Source organism: Ischnura elegans, chromosome 8 (assembly GCF_921293095.1).
Source record: "Ischnura elegans chromosome 8, ioIscEleg1.1, whole genome shotgun sequence".
Taxonomy (NCBI): Eukaryota; Metazoa; Arthropoda; class Insecta; order Odonata; family Coenagrionidae; genus Ischnura; species Ischnura elegans.
In genome coordinates, this window is record NC_060253.1 from 76,629,246 (window position 1) to 76,646,779 (window position 17,534).

Sequence of the window (17,534 nt, forward strand, 5' to 3'; positions counted from 1 at the left end):
TATACATTTATATAGGTTCATTGAAAAAACTAAGAAACTGATTATATTGTAAATGAAATAGACAGTTAGGATTGGTAAATGACTTGTCGATACCTTTGCAACATTAACTACCAAATATCGATGTAAAATCTACGGTGCAGGCTTATCTTTTGAACTTCGTAGGAATTCGCAATCCGTGCAAAGAAAGGAACTGGACAACCTGAGTGTCTAAAATCACTTCCTAGAGGCAATAAGTGAGCTTCACTATCGTCTGTCAAAGAGACTCTCGGATTAAATCACAGAGTGATAAGCCATTGGGTACTTTTTTCAGGGAAGAATATATACAGAGACCATCTTAAATGGCCGTACAGAATAGGACCGAAATTTAACGAGTAAAAATTTATTCCATAAATAAGGTGGTAAAGCAACCATGTTCACCCACAGCCGCCATATGGCTATATCCTACCATTCTGAGCAAATGAGGCTCTTGATAAAAATCTACACATATTTTTGTTGTCGACTCGTCACAAATATGTTGTTGAAGCTTGTAATAGCCTAATACTGCTATTATTTCAATTTTTAAGCCATTGGACGCTGACAGTCAGTAAATGACAAGCATGTACCATGAAATACAATGCCAAAAATAAATAGCTACTAATGAATCCTACTGTGTAAATTACAAAAAAAAATTGCAAGGTGTAGATTATATCAACTTTCCTTCATCCAAAAATAGGCTTGCTATGAAGATTTAGGCTCTCCATCAACGCCACTCATAGAAATAGAGCAGCATTAGATTCTAACCTCGTTACAACTCATAGTATCTACGTGGCTGCGGGTGATTCTGAAGAAATATGTAGATATATGTACTAGAATACTAAAAACCATCATAGGAGCAACGGACATAAATAATATCTTCATTATGACTAGCAGACATTTTTCTGGGCAGAAATGGATTAAAGGATATCATTAATTTTTTTCTTCTTATCTTGACCTCTTAGGTAAATAATCTTATTAAGGTAAATAGATCTTAGCAGTAACAAAAACCTCTTTGAAGGGACTAGAGTTGGTACTGAAATGACACTTTAGTGGAAATAATGTGGGTATAAAATGTATTTAAAGACGATTGATCTTCAAGTTTCGCGCATATCTACGAATGAGTTGACACCAAAATCAAGCATTACTTCCGCAACATTGCAAGTGAAACGAGAAGATAATCTAGGACGGTCCACTATTCCGCGAAAAACATTGGCGATCAGGATCTATTTGCTCCAGAGAGGAGTGGAACACAATATGTACAATTCACACGTTTTGGAGAGGGACGGGATTAATTCTACGACCACTTCGCACCCTTACAATCCTGGAACCACTGTCTCTGCATCCAAATTGAAATGTTCGCGAGAGCACCGTAGACCTCGGCGCTAGAGAGCAGCGGCCAGATGCAACGGTGGACGGCCCACTGCCGGCGGGGCGCCCTTGCATTTTAAATGATGCCACAGCAACGGGTCGAGAAGAGAGTTTTGAGAGATCGGGGATGCTGGAAGGCGATTTTTCGAGGGGAAAAACACATTGCCCCTTTTCCGACGCTGCCTTATCCATTCTGTGCGGCCTTAAAAGCATCGTGTGACTTTTCACTGTCTACCAAAGTCGCTATTTCCCACCCTTTCAATCTTATCACACCCTTTTTGCCACCTAACTCTATTTCATCCCTCAATCCTCTGTTGCCGAGCAACGACCAAAAAACATATTAAACATGTCGATAATAATTAAAATCTACACAATCACATATCCTAAATCTACAGTTAACATTTGATGTGTCAACTTAAGGCTGGATGGCGATACTTGGTGGAACTTGTTGACAGGAAACATAATAAAGATACACTGTTGAATGTTCCACAGAAGTTTTACTTAACCGACCCATGTTTCGCCAATACACTATGTGATTCCGCAAAAAAATATTGAAACCTTTGAAAATGATATAGTGTATGTCGAAACCTGGGTCAGTTAAGTAAAATTTCTGTGGAGCATACAACAGTGTATCTTTTATTATTATTATTATTATTATTATTACATAAATTGTTACAAGTCGACCATAATGTCGGGTGGTAACATAAAATCAGGAAGCACATAATACAGAGAAAAAGAACCAGAATATATATCCATGATAAAAATAACACCCTAATTCTAATCACATACAACTAAGAATTTAACATTATCCCAATAAAACAATTTTAAAACAATCCATTAAATACATTAATTCTAATATAATACAACTAAAAAATAAGCATTGACCCAACTTCAAACTCTCTTTTTGAACCATTATGTACTAAATCAATAGGTCAGTGCTTCACACTTCTTCCTAAAAATTTTGGCATTTGAAGGGAAGATCTTAAAAATCACTTCAGGTAGGTCATTCCACTCTTTAATTCCTCTATGCAGGAAGGATTTTCTCAAAATGTCTGTTTTCTGTTTTTTCAATTGAATTTTAAATTTATGGTCTTTCCTTCCTATGTAGCAGGGTGAGCCCAGCTTTAGACCTAATTCTTTCCAACCCTGCTCTATTTGATGTGTCTTTCTTGTTATCATTCAAAATGAGATGTGGAAAATACAGAGGGCATGAATGGAGGGACTAATTATGCGGATAAGGGATGTTGAAAACATTATTAGAGGGTAGAATGCTAGGTAAACATTTTGAGACTAGCCCTTATTGTGAATTGAAAAGAGAATTACATGAAGGAAAGTGAGGCTGCTAGATGCTTCTTAAGTACTCCATGAAAAGCTTCCTTACGTGGCAGAATACTATGAAATAATCATTTGTAATTAACTTGAATCAAAAGCTTCGTAAGGATGCCTTAGTGAAGTGATCGAGGATGAAAATGAGAATAAATACAACTGATGACGAACAACGAGCATCCCTTCATTCTGTATTATAATCACTTCCTGAAGCTGATGGATCAAAATTCTTGTTTATTTTTCTCATTATCATTCTTTTTCTCATTAACTTTTTTGTTCATCTTTCTTGATATCTACGTTTGATCAGTTTCGCAGCCACGGGGGAACTTTTCCCGGTAACAACCCCCTCCTCCTAGAGCACCAAAGAGGCACCAAAATCTTTATACAAACTATCTCAATAAATACTCGTACAAATTTACCGTTTTTGAGTCTTGAAAATCTCGTTTTCAACATCAAAAATCCCATAATTTTTCCGGACTCCCCTTTACCCCGGGGTGTTTACTATACACCCCGAAAGGGTCCATAAATCTCCGTAAAAGCCCTCCATTTCAATATCCTGGCTTCGCTACTGTGTTTGATTTGTCTTTCTTATTGTTATTCTAGATGAGGTACGGATGAGCCACAAGGCATGGATGGAGGGGGTACTTAACGGGGAGGGGATGTTGAAAACAGTGTCAGAGGGTAGAATGCTGGGTAAACAAGGGACAAGAAGGAAGAGAATTGGATTTTTAGATTAAATGAAAGGGAGTAGGCCTTTAAGTGAATTGAAGGGGGAAGTACATGAAGGATGGAGATACAGCTATAATGCTTCTGAAATACTCCATGGAAGCTGCCATAATAGGTATAATACTTTAAAATAATCATTTGTTATTAACTAGCATCAAAAGCCTCGTAGAGATATATTGGTAAAGTAATTGAAGATGGAAATGAATATAAATGCATTGATATGTACAGAAAGAGCGGAATAAAAACTTTGAGCCGCGCACGTATTATCTGAAAGGAGTATTGAGTAGAAACTACCCCTATTGGTTCACCGAAAGAAATACCCAGTAACTCTAAAATTCACTGTAATTTTTGCTCCGAACAGAGCGTACAAGTCCAAAAGCATTTTTTAATTGAATAATTATGTAAGGGAAAATAAATTAAATAAAGGAAAATAAATAAAAAGGAAGAAAGAATGGAAGTAAAACTTTGAACTATAAAACGGCACAACGGTAAAACGATAGGAGAAGGGATTCAATAGTAGTGTCAAAAGCAATTGATTGGTTCAAATTGCAATCTGTTATCTTAGGAATATTGAACTATGGTGATCATTCTATGCAATACGATACGACTTTCATATGCAATGATATTAATGGATATGTAATTCAATACATAGAAAATTTCATTTATTAATTCAGCCTTAAAACTAGCAGAGCGGAGATTTGGAAAATTGCTTTTGCTTCGTAACATGTAGATTTTAGTTGCGTTTGATTTCGATTCGTGGTAAATATCTCAAGGAGTATTAATTTTTCAGTTCATTCGACGAGGGGATACCACATAACTTCTACAGAACAAATACGTACCAAATCCAACAACAATATGTTTACCTACCGAAGTCGCACTCCATTGAATTCATTCTGTTATCATATTAATTATGTCTGGGAAACGATGACATCGGCGCTTTGAACCATAAATCCGCCACTGAATGACTGAGGACACATAAATGAACTATTTTAACTTAAAAATATATGTCTTAAGGTGTTTAAAGATTCAAAATAGTATCTTTCACATACAAGTTCACCTATTTCAGCTATGGTTATGCACAACATAAAGGTTTAGTTATCTTCATTCTATACAGAATAATTGGAGAACTGCATTTTCAAGCGGTCGAAATTAATATTCGTGAATTAAAATTCAATTTCCTCCTACTTATAGAAGAAAATATTTCTTCTATTTATTTTAATGTTCTTCTCAGAAAGACTGCAAGAATGTTTCCGCTACTTTCAATTAATGGGCTGATAAATGGTTACTTTGAAACTATACTAGAGGTAATTAAACCATTAAATATTTCAATGGAAGTTTAATATATTTTCCAAATAATTTGCATACGATAAATATTTATAAAAACCCTTGATACGGTTTTGGCAGAAAATTACTTTTATTACACATAGGTATATTTGGAAATATACCATAAATTGTACCAAATACCTTCAGCGACTCAGTTCACATTAACACTTTCTAATCGAAAGCTACTTATGGGGGAAATTAAATTTTAAGACTTCTCATTTTAAATAGGTGTAAATTATATCTTAATTGTAGTTATTTTGGAAGCTGCATATTTCGCCATTAAACTCTATAGTACAAAAGAAAACGTCGTTTAAATCTTTCCTGAATAGAGCTGAAAATGCTCTTGGTTGCCGAATGCCAAATTTTTCATGTTGCTTCGAAGCAACTTTGAGTAATAATGGGTTAATTACTTCCAAAAATTAAATGAAATAATATCAGAGGTGTGGAAATACACTGTTCTAGCTGAAAATTTCAAGTTATTACGGAAACAAATTAATGCTGAATTACTTAGAACAACTCTATAGAACAGTCACTCAGAACATTTTACAGAAAACAGTCCATGACTTTTAGATAACAAAAATAAATAATACCGAGGCACTATATGGAACAACCACATTCAACGATAAGACTTTTTTTTCTCGTTGAAGTTCAACTGGAAGAGATGCATTTGGAGGAATACCAAAAAATAATGAAAAATGATAGGTATTCAGTATAGGAAATTGAAGAAATGAAAAAAAGAACTTTTATGGCGAACTTTATTTGATGAATAAATACCTCGTGAATATTTTGAATGATTGAACGTGGGAGAGAGAGAGGCTAATTTTGGTACCGACCCTTTATTTAAATATTTGGATGTTGCCCAGATCTTCCATGTTTGAATACGGCTCAGGGACTACATGCAGAAACTGTTGTAGAGTTCAATTGCATCGGTCGTACCTTCAACGCATCCCATAACTTGTGTCAATATTACTTTAGAGCAAACACTAAGTTGAGGAACTGATTTTCACAATGGATACCGCCCATTGAAAGGAAAACACGGGCAAAGTTATGATCTTTGGCGTGGTAATGCTAGTGTGTTTGTTGTATTACACTGGACAATGGCACCGAAGCTATTATTAGCCATCCAACACAAGCAAATACATCGTAAATGATATAAATTCCAAAATTAAAATACAGCAATGAAACATTAACAACTGACTAACATTTATATCCATATTTTAGAAAGAGAGGATTCTCAAGTTTAAAAGAGAGATAGGAAATATAATTACTGATACTATATGAAAAAGAGACAGTAATTCATACTCAAGTAAAAAGTTATAATATGCACTATTTACCCGGAATGCTTAAAAATCAGTATTACTAAGATCTTAAATGCTCATATTAAATCATACGTTGACTGATCACATATTTTTAACCGTACAAGCGCTTGTAGGAATGAATTATGGATAGCGGTATCGGTATTTACTTACTAAGAGCTCTTGAACTCATTTAGCTGTGAAGAAAATGGATGAAATGTGTAGCTTAAAATATTGCTTCACTTGCATATTTGAATAATTGGGATAAATAAGATGCAGATGACTTAAATACGTGTGGGTTGTCCCTTCAAGCCCAAAAAAAAATTTATGAACAACTTCACGTCATGTGCTACTCATGACTGATATGATAACTTCAGATGCTGATAGGACGTGTAAAATAAGACTAAATGTTTTCCAAATTGCTAAAAACAAAAATACCCTATAGTAATAGATTAGATTAAGATGAATACAATGTAGTGGTGATGCTAAAACCTCACTAGGATTTGTATGGTCACAATAATATGGCTGTAATAATTAGTAACTTGAATATACCAAATTCCCGAATGCCTCAAGTGAAGAATGAATAATTTCTACCCATTGATGCACCGGAAATTGCGAGTAATTTGATACGTCAATAAAGTGAAAACATGAGTCCGAATTTTCCACGGACAGCCGGATTAAATGATATTATTGATCCTAAACGATATTTTTCACGGAAAGTCAGTGATAAGTACTTTCCCGTTTTGTAACCAAAAGTAATGAAGCTCAGTTAACTCATGAAACATAGTGAATTTGTTGCGATACTTGCGTTTTTGTTTTTAATTTATACGGTGATTTTTTTTCTGATTTTTTACTTTTTATGGTTCGACGCTTCTCGTTGGGTGAATTTTATATATTGTTTCTTTTTTTGCATGATGAAGTAATCATAGTACAGGCTTTTTGCTAATTGTATCTGCTAACTGCTTGCCCCTTGGCCATTGGCCTATTTTTGCTGAAGTAAATGAATTAAACAATTGCTAATTTAAATTAGAAGAAATAAGCAAAAGGGTTGACAAGGGTCAAGAGTTGTTGATTAGTTACACGATTAGATATTTCAGTCAAAGAGACAACAACGGCGTGTATAATTTGAGATTAATAAGATCATTATTTACATTAATACTGTGTCTAATCGTTATTTATGGAGCAGAAGAAGAATTTTTAATGTATATTTTCCCACTGTCCCTATCTGGGATTTTTCTTACTCATAGGAAAATCTCCTCGGGATGGTGGAAAATTAATTGCGTATGCTTGGTTTCGCTATTTAGTGGGCCTTTTTCGCTCTGCAGCGTTGAGGTGTTTTTCCCTCGTCCCCTGCCTTCCGCTCCTATCCCTTCCCAGAGGCGTCGGCGGGCTCCCTTCGCGGCGGCGCCTCTATCCTTTTTCCTTCCTCTCCAGCCCCTCCCCGGGTGACCGGGCGTATAAGCCACGGGCTTGGTTCCTGGCCCCGGTGTGTTGTAACCTCTAAGGGCTCCCCTGAGCCCTCATTCATTGTATATTTAACTAAATAAATGAACGATAATTTAAAAAACTATGCCTCTCAGAAGAATTTCCTCATCTGGTATGTTAATTAGGGGTTTATTATAGGGTAAATACAGCTGCGATGGTTATCAGCATCAATAGAGAATGAAATCGACAATTTCCTGAACAAGGAAGCGGTTTGAATCGAGTTTAATCATGTGTGGCCGTTTACCGCATGGGGAGATGGCGTGGCTGCCGTATTTGATGTTCGAAAATAAAAAAAATCATTTCGCTTATTAAATTTCAACTCCATTTCGCACAGCAGAATTAATTTCCTGTCTCCATTAAAGACTGATTTGGAAAGGAAAACCTCAAAGAAACGAATTTCTCGGAAGCAATATGAGATCTCACTTTGGCCATTACTCCTGTAGCCCACACGAAGCGAAGACATATGCTTGTGCGGATTCCTTCGCGTTTCAAGGTCCATTATTTATGTAGGTCCTCATGTCGACAAAGACATGAAATTATCACAGTTAAAACGCCTATCGAGACCAATTACCTCCGTTTGCTAAGGATCCTATCACACAAAATTTATAAAATAAAAATATTAACAATTGTAATCACTTCATTGTTAGAATGGAAAGTAATAACTTCATTTAAAACCGGAATCATTTTCACAAATATAGAGCGGTTGTTCAGCTTCCAAATAAAGGATGTCTTGTATATAACTAAATTCAATCGTAGCTAAATTTATAAACACCTGAAAAGGTTGGGTACCTGATAGAAGAGAAGATTTATGTAGCCTTTTCACGTTAAATAATACACTTAAATTCTGTGGATTCATTACTAGTTACTTAAATATTTGCTGAGAGTTTTCCAACGTGTTATGTTAATCATAATTATATCAGCACCTTTACTTAAAAAATAGAACAAAATAGAACCGCTGTAAAAAACAGAGGTGGGCTAAATAATTACTTTATGGAATCGGCTACCTGATTATGGTATCTTTACGGTATTTATTAACGGTATTTACGGTATCCGATAACTGACGCTGCCACACTGCAGAAAGTAGTAATAAGTAGCGATTACTTTGCATAAGCCATTCCTACCGATATTCACCTACTCTAACGATTCCTTGTAGGTACTCGTTCATTCGTTGGTGCATCTACTTGCAGTAATCCGGAGTACTTTATACCCGATAAGTTTTAAATGCAAGCACACCTGAAAAGGCACATACCTCCTCCGTAGTACGTGTAGATACTTAGGCATATCTCACTGCTCAAGAACATTGAAGCATACAAAAGAGACAGTGAAATACCACCACAGCACCGCTTTTTTACATATCCTCCCTTCTCTTAGCGTCTCATTTTTCTAAAAGTGTTTCCCAATAGAAGAAAAATATGTTAAAAACTCTAAGATGCCTTATTATAAAAAATGAATATTCTTCAACTCAAGTTAGAAAAATGTGTGTGGGTTTAACAACATTCATTCTATCTTAAGCATACAATATATTTCGACTACTATCGACTCATCTCGTCTTCAAAACTTAAGCACAGGCGAAACAAGTAAAACTATCTTGGCGCTAGAAGTTACTCACTCCGTCGTAGAGATTTCCTTTGACGCTCGAGCCCGCGTCGAGAAATCTTCGCCCAGGCCTTAATTGAATCCTCATACCCTTCCCCTCCACTAGGGAGTCATTCTCTTCGGAAGCGTCCCCCTGTTTCCTATAGTTTTCCACCAAGTCATTTCAACCGGATGGCGTTCAACCCTAAGAGGACGCATAACTACTGCTCATAACTCACTCGGTCGATCCGTTTTATCGTCATCAAAAGTACAGAATGACTTTTGGTATTCATGAAGTTGGTATAAATAAAATTTAATGCCTACGTTAAATATCCCTCTCTCTCTCTATTGAATATAATTTAGTTATAAAAAGTCATAAAACTTATGACAACAGTATCTACCAATTTTTTTCACTTGAATTCATAGAGTAGACATTGCATATCTCTCTATTGCTCTAAAAACTTGCACCAATATTTTCTCCTACCCATTTATTCAAGGGGAGAGGGTTGGTGAGGTGGATGGCGTGTTTGCTTCATATCCTATGGGCCTAAGTTCAAATCCAGGCGTTTGTGGATGCTTTTCAGAAAATTCCATAAACTTCACCAGTGTTGTGTTGAAGACACTTCAAGTGCATCACTCTTAACGTCAGATGGGACGTTTAACCATGGCCCTCTTGGCACCTTTCTTTGAGAGTATGCCGATGCCTTGTTTTCTCTAATCTTTTTTCCCAATATACGCCAAGGATGAAACTCGCCATTAAGAAACGAGCTTATCTGTGTCAGCACTTGCCTGTATCCTAAGTATTGGTAATTTACCTCACTATTTTCTCTGTGGGGATGTTTCTCATTTTCATTCATTCATGTACTGTACTCCTCTTAATGCCTGGAAATATTTATGGTGATTCATCGTGAATGAGTGTGGTATGGCATGCTATTTGTGGGAGATGACCAACATCTTAGTCCATTTGCGCCGTTGGGTAGGGTAGAGAAGGAAGTTTTCCAAAGCACTGAAAGAAATAAGTAACATTGCACGTAGTCACGCTCACGAATAGCAAGTTATATACATCAAGGCTGAAATTACCCGTGAAAAAATTCATTTGGCTATGCCGGGATACGAACCCAGTTCTTTCAAATGCACGTCAGGTATGTTGCCAGTTACACCAACTAGCAGTGGCGGATCCAGGATGGGGACAAGTGGATGGCATGCTTGCTTCATATCCCATGGGCCTAGGTTCAAATACAGGCGTTTGTGGATGCTTTTCAGAAAATTCCATAAACTTCACCAGTGTTGTGCTGAAGACACTTCAAGTGCATCGTTGCAGTTGCAGTTGGTGAAGGTGATGTAACTAGCTGAAGGTGGTGTCGGCCGTCTCCCACAAATAGCATACCATACCACACTCATTCACGATGAATCATCATAAAGCTTTCAAGGCATTAGGAGTACTACTATACATGAATGCATCAAAATAAATATACAAATCCCCTCTGAGAAAATAATGATATAAAATACTAATACTCACGATATAGGCAAGTGCTGACACACAAACTCGTGGTATCATGAAAATTTCAAGATGATCATCGTCAAAACCGTGACGAAAAATGAACTGTCCAGTGAGAGTGACCGGTCTTCTAAATTTAAAGAGCAATAAAATTTTAAGGAATACGCCATCACAGGAACAAAATCTGGCCGGTAAAGTTGGAGTTGTGCGTCACCTTAAGTTATTTACTTGGGGTAAGACCGAGGTAAAAATCTTACCAAGATGAATTATAACAATTATATCATACATGTCTTTCTGATACTTTTTCCACGTCATACTTGCTGATGCATTGATAAAGAATATGATAAACCAAGGCTGTGTTGTTGATGGTCATGATGAAGAAAATACCAAGATTGAGTCTCTAACGGCTATCGGTTTGTTATATATACTTTTTAAGAAGGATAGAGATGAATATGTCAGACCAAAGCTAAGTGAATGTGGCTCACCTTCAAATTCAATGGAACAGAGAGCCAGACGGACGATATCCTCAATTTCATACCTCCTCTGGCTTACTATCCTCGTCGAACCATTGCTTTTAGCATTTCTCTCCAACCCAGAAATACCTCCCGTTCCCTCATCTGGTTTCCTATTGTCACTCCGGGCCTTGCCGAGCCTTAACCACTTCAAACTTGACCTCAATGTGCCGCCTTATGGCTCCACGCTCGTCCGCTCCTACCTCCGCTTTCATCTGCGCACACCCATCCTCTTTCGCCGGTGGCTGGGAGGCCATTCCCGAGTCACTGCCGACATTCCCGAATCACTACCGAAATTCCCGAGCATATGCTCATATATTTGTGGTTATTTTCGGGCACCTATCATTTATATTTTCCTGACCTGAATTGAGATCTTCAACTACTATATATAGTTCATAGTACTTATTTATTTATTACATATTATTACAAGTAGGCTATGGTCTGGTGGTAGTATGAAATTTAAACGAGTAAATGTAAAGCCTACCTACCTAAAAACAAAAAAAAAGATTCAGAAAATACTCCTAGTATATAGAAATTGCATAAATTCTAACATTATGTAACTAACAATTGAAGATTGGCCCAAATAACCCGATTTACCACCCTTCATAATAAGCCACAATGACATCAAGCAAAAATCGATAAACACTTATTCTAAGAAATTTTGGCATTGGCGGGGAAGATCTTAAAAATAGCTACAGGTAGGTCGTTCCACTTCCTTATTCCTCTATTCTGGAAGGATTTCTCCAAAATGTCCTTGTTCTTCTTGAACTTTTTTGATTTCATGATAGTTCCTTCCTCTGTAGCACGGTGTCACCAGCTTTTGACCTGTTTCCTTCCAGCCACGCTCGATTGCAAAGGCTTTATAGACCCATATTATACATGTATATAAACTTTTTCTACTATAGTACTATACTATTCTTACCTATATAGTAGAATACTTAAGTGCATAAACACTAATAACAAATATTTTTCTAGGCCTAGTAGTAAATTGATAATACTGTGTAATAAAATTCTGCAACAGCAATGTAGGTAATAATTTAAAATAGCATAAACAAGATGAATTTCAGCGAGTAAATATCGATTAAAGCAGAGAGTTTAGCTCCAAGGCGAGGAGAACATTAATTTTCACATAGTTAAACTTGTTATGCCTACTGATGCGATCTGATCTATCAATAACTATGAGCTTTCGGTGATGTTTCTTTTCGGGTGTGCCCCGCGTACTTATTTGGTTTGTTGCCCGACTTTCCGTGGTCCATGCTGGTCACTTTTCCGAGAGGAGTTAGCATAGTTTTACCACGGAGAGTATTTATTAGGATTTATGGAGGGAAGGCGGTAGAGGAGTTTTAATTTTATTGTTGCATAATTTGAGACCACGAGTGACCGATTAAGCCACAGTTCCAGTTGAAATTATGGTCGAATTTCTTTGTCTGTAACGCCTCACGGATTAGCCGGGGTTTTGAATTTATTTTACTTCGGTATGGATACGGCAAAAGAATGTACTATTGTTACTCGTTGTTTAATCGTGTTCAAGTTGTTTCTCACTGAGTCATAATACTTAATCGGAATGTATATTCTAAAAGCATAAATTAAAAATAAACAAATTCATGTAAAAGTTACTTCAGCCTTTTACTAGATATTATTATTAGACGCCATTAAAACGTCTGCTACGGCACCATTAATATATACGATATAGATATATATAGATGGCAATTAAAGCTCCGTCCTTTTAGTATTTAATTCACTCTTCTAACTTGAGCCAATCTCTTTATTATAGGATGAATTCCCACATTTACCGGGGCTTTTAATTCCAAGGTGCTTTACGGTTTTCCCGGATATCCCGAGTGGGTGGTCAGCCTATTCCACCCATAAACTCCTTTCCTTCTTCCCATTATCACATCCTTCCTCTCTTCCTTAACCTCTCTATCTATCTCCAGACGAAAGGGTTTCCCGGGGAGCAGACTCCTCAATCACGATAACTTCGTAAGTTCAAGAGGCACAGGAGAGAGAGAGAGAGAGAGTCCCTTCCCGAGGCAGACGTAGCTCGGGGATGCTCGGAAATCCCCTACAAAGTTTATATTTTTCGCAGCTCGTCAGGAAATTGGAAGTAATTTGATGAAATTACCGCCGTTTGTGCGCGGGAAACTTTTGGAGTTTCGAGCGAGTCTGAGATAAGGTTTTAAGCGCGAGTCTAGCCGACTGTCTCGCAAACTATGCGCATGCGTGTATATTTACAAGTATAATAACACCATACATATCATTAGGTATAAACTAAAAGTTTGTTAGGCACCAAGACCATAAACATATTTAGATAAAATTATTTTTCTACCATCCCGGCTTACTGAATATCCACCCAGCACAATCAGACACATCGAACCCCCAGCAGAGTTTTGTTTTTTACATTCCGCGCAACAAAAATATTTTTCGAGACACTAAACCTTTTATATAAAGTTTGAGCTTCTTTTAGTCACCGAATTCTTAACAACTACTCAATGGCAGTAAAAAGGATTTCCCAATTATTTGAATAAAGATTACTAATACCTTTATGGTAAGAGTAACTTTCAACGGTTGAATGGCATATAAATTTGCTCTTTCCTAAAACAGAGAACGATAATATTTTCATGATGAGTTACTGCATTAGATACCCCGGCATTAAGTTTTGCAGCACTAGTTTGCCTCTAGTAAATAAACTTAGATAGAGTGATAAATGTTGATTAATCAAAGAAACGTCATTAGGGGAAGGCTCAAAGAAATTGTATCTTACATAAAATTTGAAAAAAATATATTTACATAAGGGTGGATAAAAAACGAAAAGAATAGAAAGTTTAATCACCGCGCGTCGAGAGTGGTTAACTCAGTAAAAGTTACCGATAGCACCATAGCTTTAATCCTATTTCGATGATGGTGAACTCTCCAGACTTGAATTAGAACTTTCTAAAGACCTGCCGAGTACCTACTACCGAAATGAAAACTAGTTTAGTCGTCGAGAGAGATCTAGAGACAACTATTTTCCCAGCTCTTTTGGTGCGTATGTTGATTAGTAAATGGCAAGTTTGTGGAATTAATCATTTAAAAAATACTAGAATGAATCTGCAGCAGTAAACCTGGGTTCCATCTTTTTAAGGAGTTAATGGGTCATACAATTTTAAATTCACATTCTAACATGCTGCCTTAAATAAATAATTACTTATAGCATAAAGTTCTGCAAAAGTGGAATCATTTATTTCAAATATTTCGTATAGTATAGCAACAAAAAAGCAATTAATTTCTTTATAAATTCACATCAAATTTATATCAATTTTATCTGTCCCATAATTCATCCTCCAATATTAATGAATATGTAATGGATTGATGGAGTCAGTAATTGGTAGGAGAAAATAATATTAGGAAAAAGAAAGATTTCTTGCTTTCCCGGCGGATAGACTTAGTGAAGAGTTCTCGGGATCGCCACCGGGTCAGGAACTCCACACATCCAGGAAACGTCGGCGTCGACTGTTTTACGTCCTTGATACGTTGCTGTACGCTCCTCATTCGGGCCTTCCCGTGCCAGAATTCCTATACATTCGTCCGTAGAGTGCATTCTCCATGGCCGAGTTATATGAATTAAATTTTTTTGAAGTCTTATATTTAGGGTTTCCATAATAAATATATATTTCCCTAATATTAGTGAAGAGTTCTCGGGATCGCCACAGGGTCAGGAACTCCACACATCCAGGAAACTTCGGCAGTTATGGAGTTCCTGACCCGGTGGCGATCCCGAGAACTCCTCACTAATATTAGGGAAATATATATTTATTATGGAAACCCTAAATATAAGACTTCAAAAAATTTAATTCATATAACTCGGCCATGGAGAATGCACTCTATGGACGAATGTAAAGGAATTCTGGCACCGGAAGGCCCGAATGAGGAGCGTACAGCAAAGTATCAAGGACGTAAAACAGTAGGGATACGTAAATATACAAATAGAAAGTGATAGGAGAGTAACGCGATGTACGGCTCAAATAACGCGGAATTCATACGGCGCAAGTGCGCTAATTATCATTCATTTTGAGACTGTTGATATTTGTCTCAAGATTTAATATCTAGGTGTTCCTGGTCTATTATTCCCAGCTTTTAAAAATATCCAAATTATTACACGAGCGCAACAGAAAACTGGTATTCCTTGAAGACAGGTTCGTACATTTTTCATTCATTTCCAAAGAATCTAATGCTCAATAAATTAGAACGATTCAAAAATCATGCTTACGACTTTTGTATTTGAAGTAAAAACTAGCCAGTGAAAAATAATTGTCATTTTTTCTCTGAAATATTCTTTCACGTTGAATTCAGTGGTAAAACATTTCGATATCATCTTACTGGGTAGGTAGGCAGAACGAGAAAAATAATTTGAGTGGGACAGCCTGCAATTATTCTGCCGAAAAAACTGATTTAGCGTAAAAATACTAAGCTTCGTTGAAAACTCTCGGATATGAGCAGTCAACTACAAAGAGGCCATTCATGAAGTACACGAGGACATCAATCAAGCCAGAAAAAAACAGCAAAAACTTCACATATTTGGAGGGTATCACGACCATGGTCAATGCTTCGTAATGAAAATGGCAGGGAAAATGAGTTATCACAAGGCTCAATAGCAACCTAAAGCCATAAAAGAGGTGAAATTTCCATTGTGTATACTCACTCGTTGGGTCAATCCCCTTGAAGCGAGGGCAGCGCTGTTTGGCGGTGAGTCCTGCACGCGTTGGCGGCCAGCAGAGAACAGTATCCCATGCCCATTGGCAGTACACGTCTGAAATAGAGCAATGACAACAATAAATGACTAGAAATCTGTTTTTTTTCGTCATCATCACTGAGTGGTTTAGTCAAATGTAAAGGAGAGGTGTGTATTTTAATTAATACTCATGTTAGGAAAAGTTTTCTCCTGATTTTGGACAAAGTTATGATACTTTGTAACATGAGATGAAAAATATTAGAGGTTTTACCCATTATCTCACACCTAAAAGTTAATATTGATTTACAATAGTTGATCGTTGGTAAAGGAACGGGACAGTAAGGAAGAGAATGGGATTTCTATATAGAATTTGAGGTAGTAGGCTTTCATAAAATTAAAATAGTAATTGTTTTAGGTGCATCGATATGTAACATAAAGTCGTTAAAATATGCAAAATAATACTTCATCATTCTTGACTACTTATAACAAACATGGCTATGGTCGTTGATTGAACGAAAAATGACTATGCAAATTTCAAAGTTGAATTTTACGAATAATGCGCAGGAAATAGAAAAACTGCTTTCACTACAATTTTCAGTGTAGATGATATTTTTTACCGCAAAATCATCCATTTTCAGTCGAATTCCTAGTCTTTCGAATTTCTTAAATGTCGAAAAAAAAAGAAATTTTACGTTTCTATTTCTTCACCAAAGTTTTTAAGGTATTTTCATACCTTGTTACTCCACAATGTACTCAACAAAGTTTTATTCTTTTTTTACTCATAGAAAATTACTAACTAGATAATTTTCGCATTTGCAAAGGCTGAACATATTCTTGTCTCATTAAATATTGTTTGGGATATGGCTATCACGTCTGACCTGCGCGCATTATTGAGATTGAATTATAAATGAGTGTAAACATAATTTTACCCTATTTCTATTCATTTGATATTAATCCTCACTTTTAAGAGTCACTATTTCATCAAAGACTCCATTATAATACATCTAGAGCTTCAATCCTTTCTTGAATGTCATTTATTTTTTAGGTAGGATTTTTTTAAATTGCGCGAGCTTCAAATATGCACTAATGTCTGTAAAATATTGTTTATAATAATCAAGTTCTGATTGAAGAAATAATCCCTAAAAATACAAACAAATATTCACTGAGAATATCAAAACAAGAATCCCAGCCTCAACAGAATAAAAGAGCAATTTTAAAAGAGCAAAAAACTGAAATAATATCACTATACTCCTTAATTGTGATTCTTACCTGAATGCTATCCAGTCATGGCTTGGATCTTATTCCTTTAAAATTTCCAGAGCAACCCTTAAAGTGTTTTAATGACTATAAAACAATGGTTCAAAACGTTGAAGTGCAAACGAAGGAATGGAATGAGTTTTCTTTAATGAAGCACAGAAAATAATGGCAAGAGCATAGGAAATTCGAATACCATGTGTAAATTTTACCGACCCGAAGCATTCATTTTACGCGAAGCAGAAGACAAAAGGAATAGTGCTGCAAAGAGTCAGCTTACTGTGTCAGCCTCGTGGGCATTAAAAGACAAGAGACATGCTATGATATGATAATTAGTGCAAAACACAAAGTCTTGCGTCACGTAATAAATTCCTATATGCTATGTGAAAGGTACACATTTTTCCAAATTTTCACCCATCGCAAGAGGACGGATAATTCTTTACTAGGAT

At 36.3% G+C, this 17,534-nt stretch overlaps 1 protein-coding gene across 1 annotated transcript in view; it reads right to left on the reverse strand.

Annotated features, from left to right (window-relative positions):
- Positions 1-17,534, reverse strand: part of LOC124164440 (PDF receptor) — a gene marked incomplete at its 3' end in the record, with an annotated part of 163,599 nt that overhangs the window by 134,589 nt on the left and 11,476 nt on the right. The window contains exon 3 of the mRNA XM_046541765.1: positions 15,802-15,909. Within this exon, the coding sequence (XP_046397721.1) occupies positions 15,802-15,909 (108 nt within the window). The remainder of the gene's footprint in view (positions 1-15,801; positions 15,910-17,534) is intronic.